Source organism: Chiloscyllium punctatum, chromosome 2, assembly GCF_047496795.1.
Source record: "Chiloscyllium punctatum isolate Juve2018m chromosome 2, sChiPun1.3, whole genome shotgun sequence".
Lineage (NCBI taxonomy): Eukaryota > Metazoa > Chordata > Chondrichthyes > Orectolobiformes > Hemiscylliidae > Chiloscyllium > Chiloscyllium punctatum.
This window is the reverse complement of record NC_092740.1, coordinates 61622520-61647887: the sequence shown is the minus strand read 5'-3', so window position 1 is coordinate 61647887 and position 25368 is coordinate 61622520. Positions and strand designations below refer to the sequence as shown.

The following is a 25368-nucleotide window of genomic DNA, read 5'->3' as shown; positions in this document are numbered from 1 at the left end:
ATTATGCAATGCAATATAAAAATTGCACAAAGGCTATGTGGTTCTAAGGTTCAAATTAACATTTAGTAAAACAAAGCATTCTACTGAACTTTTGATTCTAACAGCTTTCCTCGTGTTCTTAAAGTACATTCATTAGATCACACTTCATTTAGGGAACATATTATACATTATTTTTACATCTTTGTCAAAGATGATGTTATTATTCAGGACACGGTGAAAGAGGTAGTTCAATCACAAGTTTAAAAGTGATAGTTGGTATTAGACTGTCTGTCTGTATAGTTCTTAAAATTAATGGGACACCAGGGCCAGATGAGGTACATCCAAAGGAAGCAAGGGTGGAGATTATAAAGGACTATAAAGCCATGATTTTTCCATCTGTGTTAGACTTCGGTGGGAGAGGATTGGAGAATTGCAAACATTTAAACCTTTGATTCAAAACCGGGAAAGCCACTCATCGCAGTCTAATTTGCTTAACCTCGGAAAGGAAAGCTTTAAGGAACACTAATTCAGGGTAAAGTTTATAGGTGCTTAGATGGATTTGCGTTTTTTTGTGGATAAATTTCATCAAGGCAAATTGCAATGGAGTAACTTGTGTTCTTTTGGTCAGGTATCTTTTGGTTGAGTGCATGCTGTTAAAGCTAAAAATGTGTTGCTGAAGAAGGGCTTATGCCCGAAATGTCGATTCTCCTGTTCCTTGGATGCTGCCTGACCTGCGCTTTTCCAGCAACACATTTTCAGCTCTGATCTCCAGGATCTGCAGTCCTCACTTTCTCCTGCACGCTGTTAAAGTAGACGTCAGAAAATGTTATGATGCAAGCTGATGCTATTACTGGACAAATAAGCTGTCAGACTAAAATCTGTAGCTAGACAGTTCTTCTCTGGTTTTAAATATAAACATGTCATGTTGCACATTCAGTTTTAACAATAAATAGAAGTTTATTACACAAAAGAAATGAAAATAAAATAGAATATACCAAACTACATACATTTAACACTATCAAAGATTTTAAGACTTTGGTTTAAAAAAAATCCTATTAATCCCAGAGGCATACATTTACAGAGTTTACATCAGAGAATTCCCTTCATGATCACCTGTAAGTGTGGTTTAAACATCCAACCTTGAGAATCTGATAACTTTTTTTTGCAGTCTTCACATGCCCGAGCTTAAACTTCACAAAATAATGAAGTTCTAAACAGAACTTCTGTCCTGAAACTTTGGCTAAATCCTGTCATGAGATAATCCATTACTTAACAATTCTAAGTGACTCCTTTCTTAGGAACCATTGCTTTATACATCCAGTTTCAATAAAAGCCTGCAGAAATTTGCAAAGTTAAGCTTTAAAAAAGATCTTTTCCTGTAATCCAAATGAGAAAAAAACTCCAAGATCTTCTAAGTTGAAGCCTATTTCCCACCTGTTTACTTTTTGCTCATAAGATTATTCCAATGTCAACAAAAGCCCATTGATCTCCAGCAATATTTTTCTCTCAACAGCATTTTTAAAAAATGACCATGGCAACAGAATTGAGTTAATTGGGAAGTTACATCAGATATAAACGCAATCTTTATGCCACTAGTAAAATTTTTAAAAGTCAAACTTTTCAATGTATGTGTGTGTGTATATATACGTAAATTAAATAAACCTCTCATTACATCACGAGAGGCATCTGAAGTGTTGCACAACAGACCTATGAGCAGAATTAGAGCTCATTAGATAAGTGGCAGTAGCTGCATTTATACACAATTGTTTGGGTGGCAAAACAGTGAAGCACTGTTGTTTTTCAGACTTTGCAAAGGTTTATAGTAGTGTTCCCTGGTGTTGCGACCATTCAATTGCAGTTCAGTTCTGGACAGCATGCTAATGTGAAGGCATCAGGGAAAAATGCAAAACAGATCCGCAAGAATGGTTTGAGGGATGAGCTTCAGTTACATAAATGGATTGGAGCAATTTGGGCCTTTCAACTTGAAGAAGAATTGAGATTTAGGTTTGATGGGTGTATTCAAACTCCTGAGGAGTTTGGACAGAGTGGACCGGAAGTAATTTCCTTTAGGATCAAAAACCGGAGGGAACATACTCGTTAATTGACAAAAGAATTGATGCTAATATGAGAGCAAGATTTGCATTTATCGAGTGATTAGGTACTGGAATGCTCAGCCTAAGTATGCTAGAAGAACAATTGATTGAAGTTTTCAAAAACACAAATTGCATCAATACCTGGGGGGGGAACAAAATAGAGCTATGAGGAAAAGTTAAGAGTGGCACTGAATTATTCTGTCAAGAGGCCAAGGAGGACATGGCATTTGTGACATGATTCTGAATGTGTGAAGAATTATGCTGACAACCAATTTAGGCTTGTCAGTTGGGCTCTCAATGTGGTGTACTTGTTTGGTAGAGGTGCTTCAATGAAGAATATACTAATTGAAAGGCCTCTATCAATCAAAGTCCACTTGCCAAACAGTCAGCACTCTTCTGTGTACATGCTGGTTTCCCATTACTTTTGGTATTTCTTACAAAGTGTCTGAATATAAGATGAAAAGCTGTACCAAAATGTGGCTTTTATTCAAATCTGGAATTAAAATCCAGTAATTGTGACCATGACAACTATCATCAGCTGTTTTAACAAACAACCTGAATAATGCCCTTAAGGGAAAGAAATAAGCCTTTTTTTATCTGGTATGGCCAGACGTAATTTCAGATCCACAGCAACATGGTTAATCTCAACTGCACTCAGTTCTTGATGGGCAATGACCTCTGGCCATGCCAGTGGTACCCACATCCTATGAAGGAGAGAATCAGAAACTTGCATCTAAAATTAACCAGCTACAATTTGAACCCTTATCCCCAAAATTAGCCTGGATCTCTAGACTATTAGTCAAGTGACATTTACCACAATGCTATCATGTCCCCATTCTGGAATTAAAAGATTGTCATCATTACTGAGACTATATGAATTATAGCAAAAACCCATCTGGTTCACTAACTCCCTACAGGGTAGGAAATCTGTCATCCTCTGCAGGTGTGGTAGCATCTGTGGAGAGAAAGCAGAGTTAACATTGACTCCTTTGACCCCTCTTCAGAACTGTCGTCTGACCAGTGCCTTATGTAGTTTTACCCATGCCCGAGCACTAATCCCTGTGACTTTCAACCACTTGCAGGTTGCCATCCTAAAAGTGACTTTTTATCTCAACCCTAGTTAACCAATTCTCAACGCATGCAATTGTACTACCCCCACCTCCAGGGCTTTTATCTTAAGCAGTGAAATATGCAGTACCTTTCATCAAATGCCATTTGGGAATCCAAATAGATTTCATCTACTAGTTTCCCTTTCCCTTTCTTTCTTGTTATCTCAAAAGTATTGTAATATATTTTCAGATATGATTTCCCCTTCAGGAAGACCTGCTGATGCTGCTTGATTTTATTATGGGTTTCTAAATAATCTGCTAATAAGTGTTTCATAATAGACTAACATTTTACCAACACCAGATGTTAATGCCCACAGTTATCTGTTTTCTGGTTTTGGGAAAAATGTTAGTCTATTATGAAGGGTGTCCTAGCAGAGAATTTAGAAACTCCTTATTTCTCCAGCCTCATTTGCTAAGGGCCCAATGTTCACTGCTGTCTTTGTCTTCCATTTTAGATATTTGAAGAAGCTCTTGCTGTCTGTTCTAGTAATTTGCATTTTAATTTATTTTCACCCATCTCTTTGGCTTGTAAAATGTAACCAATCCACTGACTTGCCACTAGTCTTAACCACAGTGTATGTTTTTTCACTTTCAGTTTGATATTTTCTGAACTTTCCTGTTTAACCAGAATTGTTTTGTCTCCTTGATAGAATTCTCCTTCCTTGTGACAGGTTTTCTTTGTCATTGTTCATCATCATTTCTGCTAAACTACTTTCCTGGGCAACACCAACTCAGTGTGCTTACTCCCATGTGCCTACCCTTACGTTTTGATATTGTTGTTTCTGCACCAAGGTTCTCCCACTCGAACTGCTGAATTCTAAGATGTTATGTCACTGTTACCTAATTGATCTTCCACTCAGATCATTTATTAAACTTGTTTTATTATATATCATATCCAAAACAGCCTCATCATTGGTTGAGTCCACAATATATCGTTATAAGAAATTATCCCAAATGCTCTCTGAATTCTTCATTTTCGGCTATCTTTGCTAATTTTATTTCCCAATCCTATAGGAGGATTAAAGTCACCCATGTTTAATGTGCTGCCTTTTTTTTTAAGTGGCCACATTATCTTTTGGTTTATTCTCTCTCCTACAGAACATGGCTAAGGAGGGTTATAGATTACTCTCACCTGTGTTTTCTGCCCCTTATTTTTTTACCTCCATCCATATGGATTCTCAAATTTTATGCAAGATTAATATGTTTGGTTAAAATATTAATAATTTCATTTTGGAGAAACCGTCATCCCACCAGCCATCTCTTTCTGCCTGTGCTTTCAAAAATCCATGAATGTTCAATTCCCAGCTTTGATCTCCTTGTAACCATAACGGCTGGAAAATCATAATCATTAATCTTTTTGTGCTAATAATAGTTTTGTTCTGAATGCTCCACACATTTAAGGAAAGAGCTGTTCATTTGACCTTGTTACCTTTGTTTTCCCCCTTTGTCCCTTGCCTGCTGCCTTTTTGTGCTTGTGTATGTAGAAAAAATATACTGGTGACATACCATTCCACACAGCAAAGTGAATTTTCTCTGCTATCTTCTGTTTTTGTTTAGAAGCTTCCAAATCTCTTTCCTTTTGAAGGACACTGTGTGTTAGCAAAGCGTTACCTTAGTTTAAAGGTCTCCTTTGTAGTTGAAATAACAGCAGAACATTTACCTAATTGAGCTGAGGAGTGGCAGTTGGCATTTGATTTGCATAAATGCGAGGTGTTACATTTTGGTAAAACAAACCAGGACAGGACTTGAACAGTTAATGGTAGGGTCCTATGGAATGTGATTCTGGATTAGTGGTGCTGGAAGAGCACAGCAGTTCAGGCAGCATCCAACGAGCAGCAAAATCGACGTTTCGGGCAAAAGCCCTTCATCAGGAATAAAGGCAGTGAGCCTGAAGCGTGGAGAGATAAGCTAGAGGAGGGTGGGGGTGGGGAGAAAGTAACATAGAGTACAATGGGTGAGTGGGGGAGGGGATGAAGGTGATAGGTCAGGGAGGAGAGGGTGGAGTGGATAGATGGAAAAGAAGATAGGCAGGTAGGACAAGTCCGGACAAGTTATGGGGACAGTTACTGAGCTGGAAGTTTAGAACTAGGGTGAGGTGGGGGAAGGGGAAATGAGGAAACTGAAGTCCACATTGATGCCCTGGGGTTGAAGTGTTCCGAGGCGGAAGATGAGGCGTTCTTCCTCCAGGCGCCTGGTGGTGAGGGAGCGGCGGTGAAGGAGGCCCAGGACCTCCATGTCCTCGGCAGAGTGGGAGGGGGGAGTCGAAATGTTGGGCCACGGGGCGGTGTGGTAGTTTCCTCATTTCCAGAATATGGTTTCCAGCATCTGCAGTCATTGTTTTTACCTCCTAGGGAATGTGATTACATTTAGATTTTCTACAGTGTGGAAACAGGCCCTTCGGCCCAACAAGTCCCCACTGCTCCTCCAAAGAGAAACCCACCCAAACCCATTCCCCTACCCTATATTTACCCCTGACTAATGCACCTAACACTGTGGGCAATTTTAGCATGGCCAATTCACCTGACCTGCACATCTTTGGATTGTGGGAGGAAGCCAGAGGACCCGGAGGAAGCCCACGCAGACTCGGGGAGAATGTACAAACTCCACATAGACAGGTGGGAATCGAACCCAGGATCCTGGCACTGTGAGGCAGCAGTGCTAACCACTGAGCCGCGATGCCACCCATCTATTGAACAGAGATCTCAGGTTGAGGTACATAGTTCCTTAAAAGCCGTGTCACAGGTACATAGGGTGGTGAAGATGGTGTTTGGCACATTTGCCTTCATTGGTCAGAGCATTGAGTAAAGGGGTTTGGGACATGTTGCAGCTGTGCAGGACATTAGTGAGGCCACTTTTGGAGTATGGCATACAGTTCTGGTTGCCCTGCTATAGAAAGGATGCTATTAAATTGGAAGTGGTGCAGAAAAGATTTACAAAGATATTAGTAGGACTGGAGGATTTGAGTTATAAAAATAAGTTGGGACTTTTTTTCCCTGGAGCGTAGGAGGTTTTGAGAAATCTACAAAAGACCTCAAAGGTAACATTTGTTCTCTGGAATTGTCTTAGAGCTGACATAGGGAGATAATCAGCTTTACCTACTCTGAAGCCAAGTTGTGCCTTCAGGTATATTTTATTGGCTAGCCAATAAGTCTTACTAGAATAACTCTGGCAAATGCCTTGCTGAGGAGTGAATTGTCCTCTGTAGTAGTAATGCCTTCAATCAACTTGTTCTTATTAACTGTGTTTTTGTTGTTGCGTCCTGTGGGACCGAACTATGTCTCCAGCAGAGGAAGAGGCTGGCATTGAGGAATGAATGGGAGTGGGAAGGGGCTTTCCATACTTAACTGGCTCCAGTGATATTCTGTCCTTTGCAGATTTTCATGTTGCTAAAGAATCATTGAATCCTTTTTTGAACACTAAAGACCAATATCAAGTTCATATGATACTTGCAAAAGATCATCAAGCAGATGCAGAGAAAGAACTGTCTCATTAGTTTCTTTTGGAGTGACCCTCTATCCAATGGCTGATATAAATCTTTGCTTTTTTTTCATTTGCATGTTGCAGATGCCGTAGCTTAAAGTGGTCACTGAATCTAGGCTTTTCTCAGCTAAGTCTAAGGTTGTCTTTTACAGTTTACTTATTACTTTCTGCCTTCCAATATTTTAACTCTCAACTGATGGGATGATAGAAAATGTATCCTATTTAACACGTGAAAATCCAGACTTGTATATTAATATGACACTTTGGATTAACATTTGTCAAGGAATCTTTCAAATTGAACACCATTTGTGCTGTTGCTAGATAAATTAGCAATGTACATTGGATTAAGCACATTTGTTTCTCAAGTCTCTTTGTGAAACTTGGGAATTAATATATTACATTAGCATCCTTGTCATGACTTTCAGAGCTTTATGCAGTAATGGTGATGTAATCATTTGCCAGAATATACATGTTATATACATAGAACCACTTTTAATACTTTGCTTAATTCCCAAGTATCACAAAGAGACTCGAGAAACAAATGTGCCCTCCACCCTCCTCTCTGACCTATCACCTCCATCCCCACCCCCATTCACCTATTGTACTCTATGCTACTTTCTCCCCACCCCCACCCCCTTCTTATTTATCTCTCCACTCTGCAGGCACCCTGCCTCTATTCCTGATGAAGGGCTTTTGCCCAAAACGTCGATTTTCCTGCTCTGATGCTGCCTGACCTGCTGTGCTTTTCCAGCACCACTCTAACCTAGACTCTGCAGTCCTTATTTTTACCTAGTTGATTCTTACCTTTAGTCTGTTTGCTGCATTATTAAATGCCTTCTGGAAATCCAAATATTACATCCATTTCTTTGCCTTAACTATTGTGCTTGTTATCATCAGAATTGTAGCAAATTAGTCAAGATGATATCACCTTCATGAAGCTATCCTGATCCATGGGAACATGGGATCATGGCGGGCAAAGGCCATTCAGCCCTCAAGCCTGCTCCATTTAGTATAATCTTGGCTAATCATCCAGTTGTTCCCATTTTCAGAAAATTCTACACACTCAACTCTCTGGGTGTAGTTACTTCTCATTATGTATTTCTAAATGCTCTGCTTGTACATCCTTTGTAATAGACTCAGGAACATTTTTTCAATGACAGACATTAAGCAAACTGGCCTATAGTTTAGTGCTACATTTACAGTTTTCCAACCCCCTGGGTCTTTTCCAGAATCTAATGATTCTTTGAAGATTAGTACTGCTGCATGCATTACCTCTGCAGCTGTTTCTTTTAATATCCGAGGATGCATCCCTGGCTTCAGGACACTTTTTTTGTTTTAGTCTTCAGCTTCATTATTTCCCTGACCAGTTTTCTTCAGTGATTATTTTTGTATTTAATTCCTTACCTCCTTTTGCCCCTGCTTTAGTAACTTTGAAATGCTATTAGTCACTTCTGCAAAGTCTGATGCAAAGTACCATTCAACTTCTCTGCTATTTCCTGGTTTCCCATTATTGTTACTTCACCCTCATTCTCTAATGGGCCTATATTCACTTTGGCTTCTCTTTTATATAAAATTAAACTCTCGCTGTCCACATTGATATTACTTGCAAGTTTATTTTCTCCCTTTTGTTTGTCTTTTGATTTTGAAAACTTTCCCAATCCTCTGGTTTACTAATCTTTGCCACAGTGTCTCCTTTTTTTTTTCATTCTGATCTTATCCTTAACTTCTTTGTTAACCATTCTTGTTAACCTTTTCAAGAATCCTTCATCACTAAAATAGATCCTTGTTGTGAGCCTCAACTGAGATGTTATGGACCTCAGGAGGAAGCCAACATGGATCATTCATTCACCACTCCTGGCTGATGACTGATGCAAGTACTTCAGCTAATCTTTTGAGGCATGCCAGTTTATGGCAAAGTTGGCAGTATGATGTTTCTCCATTAAATTGTTTCCATGCTGTTCCTACAAATGTGATTTAATGTGCTTTTATCTGCATAGTCTGGTTTGATGCCATTCTCAGTTTTGTGGTATTTTTACTGTTTAACAATTGTAATAGTTTAGTTTAAGAAATATAATAGTGGGGAAACTGGAGTATGAGGGGAAAAAAAGTAAGAAATAGAAAAACAGTAAAAGTTTCTGCAAATATATGAAAATAAAATGAATAGCAATTGAGAGTATTGGGCTCTTGTCCTCCAAGGTTAGGGAAATGAGTCTGAAACAGTAGAGGCTTTGAATGAGTATTTTGTCTGTGTTTGCTGTGAAAGGCATTTAAAAAACATTCCAAGGATAGTAGAACTGTAAGGCAAAAGTGAGAAAGGAGCTCAAAATAATTGTCATTTTATTTCCTCTGCCAGTAACTATTAATGGAACTAAAGGCTGACCAGTTCTCTCAATCCGATGACCTGCATCTTAAAATCTTAAAAGTAATACCTACAGACATGGTTGATGCTTTGGTTGTGATCTTCCAAAATTCTCTGGATTTTGCAAAAGTCTCAGCAGATTGGAGAACATATAACACTTCTGTATGAATATGACAAAGCATAAATCTTTCAACCCATCACTTAAATAAAAATTCATTTCATAATGAGGCAGGAACAACATTTAGAAAATCACAAAACAGCATGATTTTGTGACCAGGAAATTATGTTGGACAAGTTTTGTGTTCTTTGAAGATGTAGAAGCAGCACGGATAAAGTGGGATCAGTTTGTAGTGTATTTGGATTTCCAAAAACATTTGGTAAGGTGCCAGATACGTTTCCTAATTCTCAGTTCACACTGCTCCCTCATTGTGCCAGAAACCCAGTTTCAATTCCTGCTTTGAGTGACTGTATCAGTGTGGAATTTTCATATTCTCTCCATGTCTGTAAGTTTCCACCAGGTGCTCTGGTTTCATCCCACAGTCAAAGATATGCAGCTTAGGTGGATTGGCCATTGCAAATGACAAGATTGGGAGATAGGGTGGGGGTCTGGGTGGGATGCTCCTCTGAGGTTGGTGCAGACTTGATAAGCTGAATAGCCTCTTTCTGTACTGTAGCGATTCTTTAATTAAACTAAGACCTTGCGGTACTGTGGTGATTGCTATGTAGGCCTGACTAAAAGAAAGCAGAGCGCCACACTAAATGGCTCACTTATCAGTGTGGCAACCTGTATCTTGTGGAGTATCTCACTGATTAGTGGCTGGACCTGTGGTATTTGCAATCTCTATTCATGTCTTGGATGAAAGAACCAATTATTCACTACCCAAATTTACTGGCAGTGCCAAAGGAGGTAGGAGAGAACAAGATTTGAAGAGGATACAAAGTTTGCAAAGGGAGGTAATTAGAGCCAAAATACACAATTTTAAAATATCTGAAAGTTTGATCTGTCCATTTGTAAATTCAATTTCAAGATTACCACTTTGTTTTAGCGACATTAGTTGAGAATCGCATCAATTCAAAATTGAGAGCCTAGAGTTTTGAAATTGTGAAACAGTGTGATTTAGTTTAATGTGGTACATAAACACTTTTAAACAAGTTCACATGTAAAAGGGTTGGATGCTGTTGACTGTTGAAACTATTTTTTTCTCAAAATACAAATAGACCCTTCGTAATTGTGCTTGATTAGTTTGCAGTACCAATCAGCTCAGAAAATTATTTCTACTACCAACTAGCCAGTTATAAAAGTGAATTGTGATGTTTGTAGCTGTTAACAGTTGGTTCTTCATAGTCTATTATGTAAAGGTCACCAATAGAAATTATTTGCTTGACTTCACCAATTGTCTAATTTTGTAAGAACACACTGTTCTGCTCAGCTATCTTAATTTCTAAATGGCAGTTGGCCCAATTTTTGATGCCAGCAAAAACTGAGCTTTATTTTCTTGAAGTTGCTGTTGAAATGTCATTCATGTGTTTGAATTTTTAAAATGAAAGAATTAAAATAGTTTTGATTTCACTGATTCTTATTGCAGACAGTTTTATGGTCACCAACTTGTATCACTTTGCATAGTATTTGGAATATTAATTCTCGCTAATAAACTGGATTTATTTCATGTGAATCTGCTTAGGGTTAGAGTATTTCTAATCAAATGAGATGTGTATGAAGCAGCATGTCAAAGTAGACATGCTGTAGACAAAGTGCTTCATTAAACATTTAAGTCTACCATTATCCAGAGACTTCAACTATCATACCTTCCGTTTTACAAAATTGCTTTTAACTTGAAATATCGGTAGTTTGTGTGTCGAATAGTGCATCAGATTTGAGAATTTTGTAGAGTGGCAGGATTAAGACTAACCACCTGAGTTTGTGACAGATCTTAAGTTGGGTGGAATAACATAAGACTGCCTCATGCAATGTGCTAATGTATTTTAAAGCTTTATTGAAAAGTGAACCTCAATACAAGGTTAACATTTGTTTTTATTTTTATTGGTTTTTTTATTGTTTGAGATTAAGCATCAGTGGCCAGGTCAGCGTTTATTGTCCATCCTTAATTGTTCAGAGGTTGTTTAAGAAGCAACCGCATTGCTAATGGTCTGTGGGCCAGACCAGACAAGGATGGAAAAGTTCCTTTCCTAAAGGACATTAGTCTACCAAATGGGTTTTTATAACAATTGACAGTGGTTGGTCACCAATCGGCAGTCTTTTTATGACACCAATTGCGACTGTTGAATTTGACCTATGTCTCCAGAATGTTAGGGTTCTCTATTACTTACGGGTGGCACAGCAGTTAGTACTGCTGCTTCGCAGTGCCAGAGACCTGGGTTCAATTCCTGCCTCGGGCAACTATCTGTGTGGAGTCTGCACATTCTCTCCCCGTGTCTGTGTGGGTTTCCTCCCACAATCCAAAAGTGTGCAAGTTAGGTGAATTGGCCATGCTAAATTGTCTGTAGTGTTAGGTGAAGGGGTAAATATAGGGGAATGGGTCTGGGTGGGCAGCTCTTCGGCGGGTCTGTGTGGACTTGTTGGGCCGAAGGGCCTATTTCCACACTAAGTAATCTAATCTAATCTAATCTTATCCAGTTACGTTGCCACTAGGCCATCACCTCCCTATAATGACCTTGAATTTCCTGGATTATTAGAGTCTGAGTTGTATAGCATGTAAATAGATCTTTCGGTCCAGTTTGTCTATGCTGACCAGATATCCTAAATTAATCTAGTCCCATTTAATTTAGCCCATATTCCTCTCAACCCTTCCTATTCATATACACATCCAGATGCCTTTTAAATGCTGCAATTGTACCAGCTTCCACTACTTCCCTTTGGCAGCTCATTCCATGTACACACCACCTCGGTATGAAAGAGTTGCCCCATAGGTCCCTTTTTAAGTCTTTCCCCTCACACCATAAACTTATGCTGTCTGGTTTTGGACTCCCCTACCCTGGGGAAAAGATCTTGGCTATTCATCTTATCCATCCCTTAATGATTTTATAAACCTCTAAGGTCATCCCTCAGACTCTGATCCCCAGCCTCCCCCATCACTCAAACCTCCAACCCTGGCAGCATCCTTGTAAATCTTTTTCTGAACCCTTTCAAGTTTCACAACATGCTTCCAATAGCAGGGAGAACAGAATTGAATGCAATATTCCAAAAGTTGCCTGACCAATGTCCTGTACAGCTGCAACATGATCTCCTAACTCCTACACTCAATTCACTGACCAATAAAGGCAAGTGTACCAAATGCCACCTTCACTAGCCTGTCTATCTTCTACTGCACTTTCAAGGAATTATGAGCCTGTACTCCGAAGTGTCTTTGTTCAGTAATCTTTAGTGCAGGAGCACTTGGATGCTATAAAGATGGAGTTCCAGCGTTTTGACCACCAACCCTGAGAGAATGATATAGTTTCAAGTCGGGTGATAGTGTGATTTAGATGGGTGATTGCTTATGATGTATTTGGTCAGATGAGAGTACACAAGGTTAGAAGGTGCTATCGGAGGAACCTTAATTGTTGCTGCGGTGCGTGCGGCAACCACTGTGCATTGGTGATGGAGGGAGTGAATGTTAAAGGTGGTGGCAGGAGTGCCAACAATCAGAATGCTATATTTTTACAATTCTTGGAACTGCACCCATCCAGGCAAATGGAGAATATTCCCCCAAACCCCTGATTTCTAGATAATTGTTACGTTTTAGGGAGTCATGAGATGAGTACTCCATGACAGAATTCCCAGCCTCCGGCCTACCTTGTGACCACCGTACTGTTGTTTCATTTCAGTCTGTGGTCAATGATAATCCCCAGGATGTTAAGTGTGAGACTTCATCTATTCATTGAATGTCAAGGGGAGATTTAGATTCTGTCAGTCATTTGAGATGCAGAGCATGGAAACAGACCCTTTGGTCCAACTCATCCATGCTGACCAGTTATTCTACCTAAGTTACATTTGCCAGCACTTGGCCCATATCCCTCTAAACCCTTCCTATTCATGTACCCATCCAGATACATTTTTAAATATTGTAACTGAACCAGCCGCCTCCACTTCCTGTGGCAGGTCATTCCATACATCCAGAAGTTGTGGCACAGATATTAATTGAGTATGGGATGTTGCCCTGGTCTTGCCGCATGTGGGCACGCTTGGCCTCAATATCTGAGGAGTTGTAGCTTGGTCCTGAGCATTGTATGATCAACAACCACTTCTAATGAATGTCTGGTGGCATTACTGTTATAAGTAGTTATAACGTGTACCTTATTCCATTTTGGACATATCTTGTTTCTTACCTCTGTTTTGAAATGTTTGGGTATTTGAATTTTTTTGCCTTTTTTTTTGTCCCCTTGGCTTCATGCAAAGATGATGATTTGCTGAATGAGGAGAATGGTGAAACAAGTTGTTTGGTAATTAAATTCGGGGCATAGTTCAAGGGGTGGAGGTGAAAACCAAATTGGATCATTTGTGTGTAGAAAGATGCAAAAGAAATGTAGATGCTGGAGAACAAAGGCTGCTGATTAAAATCCTTAGCCACAAGGTGCAAGTACTGTGCCACAATCATCCTGGTTTTGTCTTTCATCCCAGAAGTGATAAAACAAATTGTAATATTTGGTTGTACTCGATAAAATATTGCAGAATAATTTTAGATGAGGAATGTGTATTTGACTGGTTTGAATTCACAAAAGTTTTGATCTTGTTGGCATTGTTTTCATTTATGATATCTTTATGAAGAAGGAACAAAATAAACTTTATTTTCTGGTACTATTGGTGATTCTGAACCTGTTGAACTGATATGGTACACCACTTACCCAACAGCCTTTGGTAAAATGAACAGCAAGTCAAATCAAAATAGGACTTAAGTTTGGATTAGGGGTATGTGTGATTTTTATGTCTTATACATATACATATACATATACATATACATATACATATACGAAATCTTTAAAGCCCAGTGCTGGTGAGCAAGCTTCAAAAGGCTTATTTTCTAACTAACATTATAATTTTGGGAATGAGTAACTGGATTAAAAAAAAATCAACTTAAGACAGAAGGAACCCTTCTCAGGACTTGGGCAAACATGGTAAGTTAATATAAGATGTATGCAAAGTGTTAAAGACAGAGATCAGTGTAACCTTTTGGAGGCTAATGTGCTTTTTTTGTATGTAATTTTTAAAGTACTTGAATCAACTTTAATCATGTTTGCCTATGCTCTCTTTAAACTCGTGTATCTGCAGGTTAATCTTTACTTGTCAGAGCAAAAACTGAATTTTATAACACATTTAAGTAAATGGAAACAGTGTTCATGGGCTGGTTTAAGGTGACAAGTTAATTTTGTGCAGTATTAAACCTGAGTATTTCAGTCACTTACTGATAAAACAAATGCATGTGTTTGATTGTGTAAAGAATGTTTAGTTTAAACATTCATACAGAGTACATGTGCTGAATGTTGTATCAGCTGATTCCTACCTTTTACCTTTGCTTCTGATTCAAAGCAAACAACTCCAGCAAAATGAAATCTTTCCTCAGTATCTCATTGTCAATGGTCTTGAATCTCAATGACCTCCCCTTTTCCTATATCCTCCTCCAGCCCTGTCAGATCTCTGCACTTGTGCCATACAAATTCCAGGCAATGACCATTTCCTACAAGAGAAAATCTAACGATCCTGCATTTATATTCAATGTCCTGAGGTTATATTGACCACAACTGAACTGGACTAGATGTATAAATGCAGTGACAACAAGAGCAATTCAGAGGCTAGGAATCCTGGAGTAAATAATGATTTGGAGGCACTTCCTGACTTACCCAAAGCCTGCCCACCGTCTGCAAGTCAGGATTGTGATTTGCCTGAAGTGCAGCTCAATCAATGCTCCAGCAGAACAAAGCAGCCTGCTTGATTAGCTTGCATCCACAAACATCCATTCCTTCCATATGTTCACTAGCAACAATATGTACCAAATAAAAGATGCACAGTGAGAATTCCCCAAGGGTTTGGATGGTACTGTTTAAAAAGCTATGATAACTTCCATGTAGACGGCCAAGGGCATGGAAGAATGGAACACCATAAAGCTCCCTTCCAAGCCCCACACAATCCTGACTTGGAAATATATTGCTGTTCCTTCCATGGCATTGGGACAAAATTTTGGTACTCCCTCCCTAACAGTGCTGGGCATCTTTCTACCACAAATGGACTACAGTGGTCCAAAATGACAGCCCTTTACCTTGAGGGCAACTAGAGATGGTCAATAACCCCAGTCAGCATCATCCACATCCCATGAGTGAATTTTTAAAAAAACCCTTCACTGATTTCTCCTCCCTTTTAAAGACATTCCATAAAGCTACCTTGTTAACTAAGTTATTTGTTGCCCTTCTTAATGTTCTTTCTGACTTGATATCAAAATGTGTCTGATTATGTTATGAGATTAAAGGTGATAAATAAGACCAGTCGTTAGTATCTTATAACACACACTTTATTTATACCTTATAAATAGTTCCAAGTTTTATCATTTTCTTTTCAGAATTCATCTATCCCTCAACCAACAATCCAGTTCCAAGGACTTCAGGGGGTAAGGAAGATCTAATTTTATATTAAACAACTAAATTCTAATTTTTAAAATGCTAAGCAATCTTTTGAGATGATTTGTATGACTATTTGGGCATTTCTGGTAGTTTATCATATTCGCTGTTACTTGTTTTCTTTCTCTTTGTTCATACACTGTTTTAATAAATTCATTTGAGTGATAGTGCCTTCAGATATTGCAGGCAAACTATTTTTAGCCTGTAGTTTCCTTTTTGATAAGAGTAGGGCAGCTTTGTTATTGTCTAATTATGGTCCAGTAATTTTTGGGAAAACCCTATAAAAGCTGTGACTTTTAGGTGTAGAAATAAAAGATTGATCTGCAACTGAAGAAGGTAAAAACATAGTTATTACAAATTCTCTGACTATGCCACTACCAGCTCTGCATGGATTACAAAGTCAGGGCCAGACATATAAAAACACTCATCCAGGTAAGTTCCCTGATGACTCGTTGTGAGAATGTAAATTAACATTCAACCAGAACGAAGATGAAGAACCTCAGGTGAACAATTCATTGTAATCCTTTATTTCACTTGATTTTGCTTTGCTGACTAGCTTTTTTTGAATGCTACCCTTATTTCCTATTTGAAGCAGTGAATAATCAGTTCAATTTGCAGGAATTTTGGGGATTATCCTATATTTGTATCTAAAATAATTTAAAATAGAACAAAGAACTGAGGATGTTGGAAATCTGAAACAAAAACATAAATTGCTGACAAAAATCAGCAGGTCTGGCAGCATTAATTGTCTCAATCAGATCCAATCAAGAGGCATTGGACTCTACATCAACTCTGCTTTCTCCCCATAAATGCTGCCAGTTTTGCCAGCATTTTGTTTTTGTGCCTAAGGTAGTTTAGTTCCAGTATAAGTCTATTTTAGATTAATGCACTGAACTCACTGTTTACTAAATGGTGTGCTTTAAAATAAAAAGTTGTCCTGGTTATTTTTATTTTGTCACTACTTTACTTCCTGTTTAATAGGTTGCATTCATGAAGGCTGGAGTATTAACCCAGTGTCTATTATTTATGCCTTCATACTTATAGCAAGATACAGCCGAGGAGACCATCATACCTAAGCTTCATGCTATCTTCACCTGGCAATTACATACCACCTCCGTGTCAAGTAGGGGTCATTAGTTAAAAAATTTTTAGTCATTGTAGACTAAGTAATATCTTCTTTGCTAGTAAGTCCGCAACTATTTTCCATTGTGATACAACTTGATTATGGGAGTCAAGTATTTAATCAGTAAAGAATATCTCTTATGGACACTTACTATTCATTAAACTGTTAATTAGGATGTGCTAGCACATTACTATTTCCAAGTTAATCATCAGTTGTTACAGGTCATGAATTTAAATTTCCAACTTGGATGTGATTTGAATGATGCCTTTTCCTCTGTTCTCTCCTTGTTCCTAGTATGACTTCTTCAAACCAGGTTAATTTCTCTCCATGAGCAGATCATAGTGCTTTTACTGTTTTGGGAACATAGAGATTAAATAAACTTGGGAAGCTATCTGTTCCCTCTAGTGCTACTCTGGTTAAACACAGATAATTTGAAGATTAAACAGGTTGGAGCTTTTACTCTTTGGAATTCAGAATGAGAGATGATTTCCTTGAAACATAGGATTCTTAAGGGGCTTGACGGTATAAATGCTTAGAGGATATTGCCCCTCATGGAAGAATCTGGGACCAGTGGACTTAGTCTCAGAATTAAGAGTTGCAAATTTTAAGACTGAAATGAGGAGGAATTCATGCTGAGGGTTGAATGTCTTTGGAACTCCTTGCCACACAGAACTGTGGGGCGGAGACCTTGTGTACATTTAAGGCTGAGAGAAATTATTGATCAGTAGGGAAATCCAGCATTAAGGCGAAGGGCAGAATGGGTGGCATGGTGGCACAGCGGTTAGCACTGCTGCCTCTCAGCGCCAGAGACCCGGGTTCAATTCCCACCTCCGGCAGTGTGGAATTTGCACATTCTCCCTGTGTCTGCGTGGGTTTTCTCCAGGTGCTCCGGTTTCCTCCCACAGTCCAAATATGTGCAGGTTAGGTGAATTGGCTATGCTAAATTGCACGTAGTGTTCGGTGAAGGGGTAAATGTAGGGGAATGGGTCTGGGTGGGTTGCGCTTCAGCGGGTCGGTGTGGACTTGTTGGGCTGAAGGGCCTGTTCCCAGACTGTAAGTAATCTTAAGGTGGATGTGAGGACTATCAGATTATCATGATCCTATTGAATTTGAGGCCATATAGCCTATTCCTGTTCCTATTTCTTACGGGCTGGCAGTGACTATTATTTTGACTTCAAATGCAATTTGTTCTGATTTGTATCTGGAGTTAAAAAATTAACATATGCCTGAACAGATTTGCAGTCTGTGTTGCAGTTCATTATAGAAGAATGTACTACTCACATTGGATAATACCTTTTTAAAAATGATAAAACATTAGATATATTTTTAAAACTTGAACTGTCAAACCAGAGCAACACAAAAAACACAACTTTGATTTTTAACTGTGGGTTTGCGTTGTTGGTTTGTTCACTGTTTTTATCTAGTCATTAATGACAATTGCTGTTTTGCTGGGGGAAAACGTTTGGCTGAGCCCCTGGGATAACTCTTGTTTTTATATATCCACTTGAACAATGAGAGAGACCTAAATTAACATCTCATCTGATAGTTTGTGCTTCAGATTTCCCCTGCGCGGCACTGAAGCATGACCTTGACATTTTGCTCAAATCCTGAATTTTGGGATTAAGTGTGGTGCTACTGGGGTGAGCTAATAGTTGTAAATATCTTCAACATCTTTTGCAATTCAGTTCTAATAAAGTGGATGGCAGAATTACAAATTGGCAATGATTATGTCTTGGTTTAACCTTATTCTGGTTTAAGAGAATGCTTGTTGTGATTGACTCTTTACCCTGCTTGTAATCATCTGTGGAATTTGCATTGTTATTCTTAGCCTTCTGTATCTGTGCCCTGTGTGTTAATTCTTGTTAGGCTTCTCATGGAAATATGATTTTCTATTAATTTGGTTTCTAGGAGGTTGGATGGCAAAAGCTGGTGCATGTTGTAGAATCTAATTTAATCTGACAAGAATTGAGCTATACTTTAATTGTTTTTGAATTTTATAGAGTTTTGTTTTCACTTATGATATTGCTGCATTCATTTTTTAAAAATCTTCCATTTCATCTGTGCAAATGTGGAAGTCATATGGCAAACAATAAATGATCAAGAAACAATTCATTTTGGTGCAGAGGCCATAGTGTTAGATGTACAGCACGGAAACTGATCCTTCTGTCCAATTTGTCCATGCCGACTAGATATCCTAACAGAATCTAGTCCAGTTTGCCAGCACTTGGCTCTATCCTTCCTATTCATATACCCATGCAGATGCCTTTTGAATGTTGTATTTGTACCAGCCTTCTTCACTTCCTCTGGCAGCTCATTCCATAAATGCACCACTCTCCATGTGAAAAAGTTGCTCATTAGGTTCCTTTTAAATCTTTCCCCTTTCACCTTCAACCTGTGCCTTCTTGAAATATTACAATTTACAATGGCTTGTTAGAAAATTACATAATTTGATTTTGCCATAATGTTATTGCTGAAATCAAAACAAAAGTTTTAATATCAAACTCTGTGCACTGTGAATATGTAGTTTTGGTAGTGTTCACACATTGATGATTTCTTTACATTTTAATTCTGTAAATTAGCTTTTTAATCATGAGTAATTCCATTAGCACCAAAAACACATCTCCCCTCCACAGCACAGATGTTCTGAACACAAGAGTTCAAACAAAATTTAAAACCAAGGCTAATTTTTAAATGTCCCAAATTATCTTTTGAGGCTTTCAAGACAAGTCAAATGTCTTGTGACTCATGAGCTTTCTGGGAGCGTTGCTGACTTGACTGCAAAGGTATAGGAGTAGTTCCTTACAAAAAGAAAATGACTGGACAGTGCTTTAATGTGGCTAGAAGATATGTGCAAGAAATCTGACAGATATATTCTGGTTAATTGTAATTGCATTTTACTACTTGCAAAAATTCCCACCAAAATCTCTACAGTCATTTGCAGCCCTGTCATCAGATGAGGACTGGTGGCACAGGGTCCACTGGGAGTTGTAGTTAACAATGTTCAGCTTCCACTGGGAGAAATGCATGTAGTATTCTATAAGCCTTGATATGCAATGTGTTGCAGATCAGGGGCAGAATGCAAATCTACCATTGCTGGAAGTGGCCTGTAGCTAGTTCATCCCTGGTCTATGTACTCAGTGATTTATCTGATATGTTTTCTGTCAGCACAAGATTTTTTTTAGTCTTGTTTGTTTATTTCCTGGAGGTAAGTTTTCTTTGAAAGTATTTTTCGCATGAAATGTGTATGGGAAATACCTTTTGAACTGGATGTTTTATAAGAAATAATGTGCTATAGGAGATGTTTCTAATATATTTAACATATATAGAGCATTTGCTTGTGTAAATCTAAAGAATTTGCAGATCATTGACTTTTTTTTCTTCTGTTGAAACATTCTGCCATGCCTTTCTCAATTCAGAACTTTTATAATTTTGCTCTTTTAGTCAATATTATGTATATTTCATGTTAATTCTCAATCTCCTACAATCCTATCGTGAATCTAGCTCTGCCATTAACTGTCTCTGATCTATTTTGAGCTTCCAGTTATTCAGCATCTCCAATTGCATTTTCAGTTAAAATTGTTATCTTCATCTTCATTTTTTTAGTCATGTCCTTGCCTAACTTGGATAACAAACATAACAGAATTGAATTTATCCAATTCTAGCCTCTGCTCCAATTTCCTGACTCACTTCACCCTAACATTTATAGTAGGCCTGTTTTCCCCATACTTTCTCCCTTAACAATGCCCTGAGATTCCTTCTCTAAATGTTTTAACATCTGCCTATCTCCTTTGCTCATTTAAGACCAAGCTTTCAATTACCTTGCCTAATATCATCAAGTCATGTACTAATTAAATAAATTTTGATTAATAAAATGTTCCACACTAAATGTTCTTTGTTGGAAAGAACTTTAAGCATTTCAATTCTGAAAGAAATGCTTAGGGAATTAATTTTCTTTTGAATCTTGTTTCATCTAATGTGAAGTCAGCCTATGCTTGTCAATTGGTAATCATCCCTGTGTACCTTGAGCTGCTTTATTGCTGTGCATATGCCAAATTTTCTGATCAGGTGTTTATTTAAACATAGAGACATGATGTCAAAAGGCACACTTTTTTAATATAGTACTGCCTTGCAGTCTTAATGCAGATACTCAAACAACATTCTAAATTATTGCCCAGGTCCAATCATTTTTACATATGAAATAATACTTAGTTGAAATTTAAACCTTGTCATTATTATGCAATGCTACCAGGTATGTTAATTGATTGGTATTGATGGTAAAAATGAAACATTCAGAGTACTTTTTCAGACTAGATAATAGATCAAATCTTAAAAATGAACAAAGGAGTACAACAGGCCTGATGTTATTCAATCTGTGAATAGAATAAACATACCAAATTTGCAGAATCAGAACAGGATATAGAAAATTTCCTGAATCATGTTAAAATCTAAAAAATTAGTGTGTAGGTTGAGTACTGGCACTAAAAAGAACAATAGTTCGGAATATTGAGCAGAAACTTGATTTTGTAGATTTAAATGGATGGTATTGCATTGGAAGCAATAAATGCTTCATTACTTTATGACAAATGCTAATCGAAGATGTTAGGTGTGATGCTGAAATTAGCAGAAAGATGACGATAGAAGTAATTTTGAGAGAATGAAAGTATTTTAACAATAAAAAAAATCTGGAGGAAATGGTGATGTTTTGAATTATGGATACTAGGACTTGTGCATAAAGAATTTGTGTACATATGAGATAAATGGAAGTTCTTGAAATTTCAAGATAAACTGATATTTAGAAAAGAAAAGGTCGTCTGTATTTTTGATCATTTAATCAAAACATAACTCTCTTCTGGAAAGAAAAATGCAAGGCTGCAGAAAATTAGGTTGACTAACATGTAGTTAGAAGATGGACATAGTGAGTGTTTGGAGATGAGCTACACTAGATGCGTGAGTACAAAAATAGACAAATGCATTTCATGTATCATAGCAAATATCCTTGTTGGAGTAGTTACAAACCATCTTTGAAAGAGCACGTACATATGAATACAGAAGGAAATACTGAAAACACTAATTTATTTCACAAAGTTATTTTGCACTTTAATTTCATTCATACATATAAACTGGGAGCAGGGTGAAACCACATGGTACCATAAGCCATCTCCACCATTTCATAAGATCACATCCATCCTGATTGCTGCTTCACATCCCATTTCCTGTGTAGTCCCATGTCAATCAAGAATCTATTACGGCCTTACTTTTTTTTCACTTATGGGACATAGGGTTTTATTAGCTGGACTGGAATTTATTGCCTGCCCGTAGTCCTCGTGAAACTGTTGGTGAGCTATCTCTTGAACTGCTGCCGTCTGTTCAATAAGTAAACCTAGAATGTCATTGGAGGTAATTCCAGGATTTTTACCCAGGTCAACCCAGATCTACGGCTGAATGCAATTCAACTTTGTTGACAGGAAACCCAGTGGATGAGAGAAGTCATCGCCTATCCTTTATTTCCAGACTCTACGCAACATGTATTTTTCTCTTGTCTTTTTTTCTTTTTGATAAAAGGTCTTTTTGTGATGTTTGGGATGAGAGCGATATAGTTTTAACTCCAGATCATAGATATTGTGCAGTATTTTTCACCTTGCTTTAGGAATACTTTTATAGCTTATAAACAATTTGATTTATTTAAAGTTGAATTTCTGTTTTTGGATTGTCCAGAATGAAAGCCACTAGCCATTTTGATATTGGCATCAGCAATTGGATGCTGATGGAGCAACTGGTGGAGTAGTGGGACTTGATTATCAGTGCACTCCTTTCATTGCATTTGTAACAATATATAATTAATTTAATTATAAAGTAAAATTTTGAACAAGTTTATAACTTTCTTGTGGGGACTCTTATTGTGTCCCTACTTGTGGACCAGGAGGGTAGGTTCAAGTCCCAAAGGCATTATAGATATTCAGAAATATTATAACCTTTTCATTCAATAACCCAATGTTTCACAACCAATGGGTGACTTTTTATGGTTGATGTTGTAATAGAGGCATCTGCAACAGAAATTTGAAATATCTGCAAATAGTAGTGTAATTAAATGACCACCTAATCTGATGTGATACCTGAAAGAAGTAAAATAGGTCAAGATACTCAAACAGCACTTCATTACTTTTCAAAATTCAAACAAGAAAGAAACCTCCACTGCTTTCTGGCCCAGTGATGAGTCTGCACAGCTACTGCATCTGCTGTTTGAATTCAGATATCTTTGGAAATCTGAGTATGTCTAAGAAAAATTAATGAACAATGAAATTCACAGCTGACCTTGGAGAAATCTGTTTGGCAAGCTCACAGCATCAAAGCAGCTAAGTGAGCAGTTTTAAAGTATAAGCTTTCTGTTCTTTGTAAATGTACAATAGAAGAGTGGATTATTTTTGGTTAATATGTCTCTTGATTTAAGTTTCAAAAATATAAAACATAGGCACTAAGTTAGCCTAAAGCAGTGTGTTTTAGAGCAGTAAGATTGTGCGCTTTTTTTAGGTCTGTAGACTAAGGTGCAAAGATGGTCTTTAGTAAAGTGATGTGCTCTTCCTGTTGGATGTAGGTGATTAGGGAGACTTACTGATTGTGTCTGCAGGAAGTGTTTGCGAATCTTATTGGATCAGTTGGAATGGCAGTTAGAGGCAATGAGGAATTTACAGAAGCTGGGGGGGGCGATGGGATGGCAGTTCTAGGAAGAGAGATAAAAGCACATATCGTCAGGTATAAGGGTCACCTCCAGGAAAGGTAGGAGGGCGAAGCCGGTCATGTGGGGGTAACCTGTACCTATGTGAAAGTGAGTACTGCAGATGCTAGAGATTAGAGTCAAGAGTGTGGTGCTGGAAAAGTGCAGCAGGTCAGGCAGCATCCAAGGAGTAGGAAAATTGAAGTACTTTTGCCCGAAACGTCAATTTTCCTGTAGCTATCCCTATCTCAAACAAGTATACTGTTTTAGAAACAGTAGGTGGTGATGGACTCTCTGTGAAATCTAGGATGGACTGGCTCCAATTTAACGAGGAATGCTTCAGATTCCAAGTGATCGATTGTGATAGGGGACTCTCTAGTTAGAGGCATAGGTAGACAGTTTTACGGCCACAGCAAGAAATCCGAATGAAGTGTTGATGAACTAGTGCCAAATCAGAGGGCACCGAATATTCTCAAAGAAGGAAGAGATCAGCAGGAGCTCATTGTAGTTGTGTGTTGCTGGGAAAGCACAGTAGGTCAGGCAGCATCCAAGGAGCAGGGAAATCGATGTTTTGGGCTGGAGCCCTTCATCTTACACATTGGAACAAACAACATAGAAAGGGAAAAGGATGGGATCCTGAGGAGAGAATATAAGAAGTTAGGAATTTAAAGAGGTCCTCTAAGGTAGTAATATCTAGATTACTTCCAATGCCATGAGCTAGTGAGGGTAGGAGCAGGAGGATAGCGCAGATAAATGTATGGCTGAGGAGCTGGTGCAGGGGGGAAGGGTTCACATTTTTGGAATCTTTTTTGGGGTAGAAGTGATCTATATAAGAAGGACGGATTGCACTGAATTGGAGTGGGACGAATATACTAGTGGGGACATTTGCTAGAGCTGCTTTGTAGGATTTAAGCTCGTATAGTGGGGTGATTGGAACTCCAGGAGACAGGAAATAGCTCAGTCTGAGACTGGTACAGTTGGGGAAAGGAGCAAGTCAAACAGGGCAAGTCGGAACAAAGCAAAGATGAGGTAGGACTGATAAATTAAACTGCATTTAAATGCATGTGGCCTAACAGGGGAGGCAGATGAACTCAAGACATGGTTGGGAGCATAGGACTGGGATGTTTTGTCAATTAGAGATGTTGCACAGAGATGGACAGGACTGGCAGTTTAATATTCCAGAATGCAAAATGCTATAGGAAGATAAAGGGGAGGGGATGGCAGCAAGAGAGGGGGTTAGTATCATTTTTAATAACAGATGACATTACAGCTGTATGTAAGGAGAATATTCCCTGGGAATATGTCAAGGGAAGTTATTTGGGTGGAACTGAGAAAAAGTGATGATCACTTATTGGGATTGTACTACAGACCTCCATTTAGTCAGTGGGAAATTGAGAAATAAATTTGTAAGAAGATCCCAGTTATCTGTAAGAGAGAGAGGGTTGTAAAGTAAGGGGATTTTAATTTTCCAAACATAGACTGGGACTGCCATTGTATTATGGGCTTGGATAGAGAGGAATTTAAGTGTGTGCAAGAAAGTGTTCTAGTTCCATATGCGGATGTACCTACAGAGAAGGTGCAAAACTTGACCTACTCTTGAGAACTGAGGCCTGGCAGTTGACGGAGGTGTCAGTAGGGGAGCACTTTGGGGCCAGCGACAATAATTCTATTAGTTTTTAAATAGGGATGGAAAAGGGTGTAGGCTTGCTCGCTGAGCTATAGGTTTGATATCCAGACGTTTCATTACCTGGCTAGGTAACATCATCAGTGGCGACCTCCAAGTGAAGCGAAGCTTTGTCTCCTGCTTTCTATTTATATGTCGGTCCTGGATGGGGTTCCTGGAGTTTGTGGTGATGTAACTTCCTGTTCATTTTCTGAGGGGTTGATAGATGGTATCTAGATCTATG

General features: G+C 38.4%; 1 protein-coding gene across 1 annotated transcript in view; it reads left to right on the top strand.

Moving 5' to 3' along the window:
* Positions 1-25368, top strand: part of ell2 (elongation factor for RNA polymerase II 2) — a 110955-nt gene that overhangs the window by 12086 nt on the left and 73501 nt on the right. The window contains exon 2 of the mRNA XM_072583240.1: positions 15569-15616. Coding sequence (XP_072439341.1) covers positions 15569-15616 — 48 coding nt within the window. The remainder of the gene's footprint in view (positions 1-15568; positions 15617-25368) is intronic.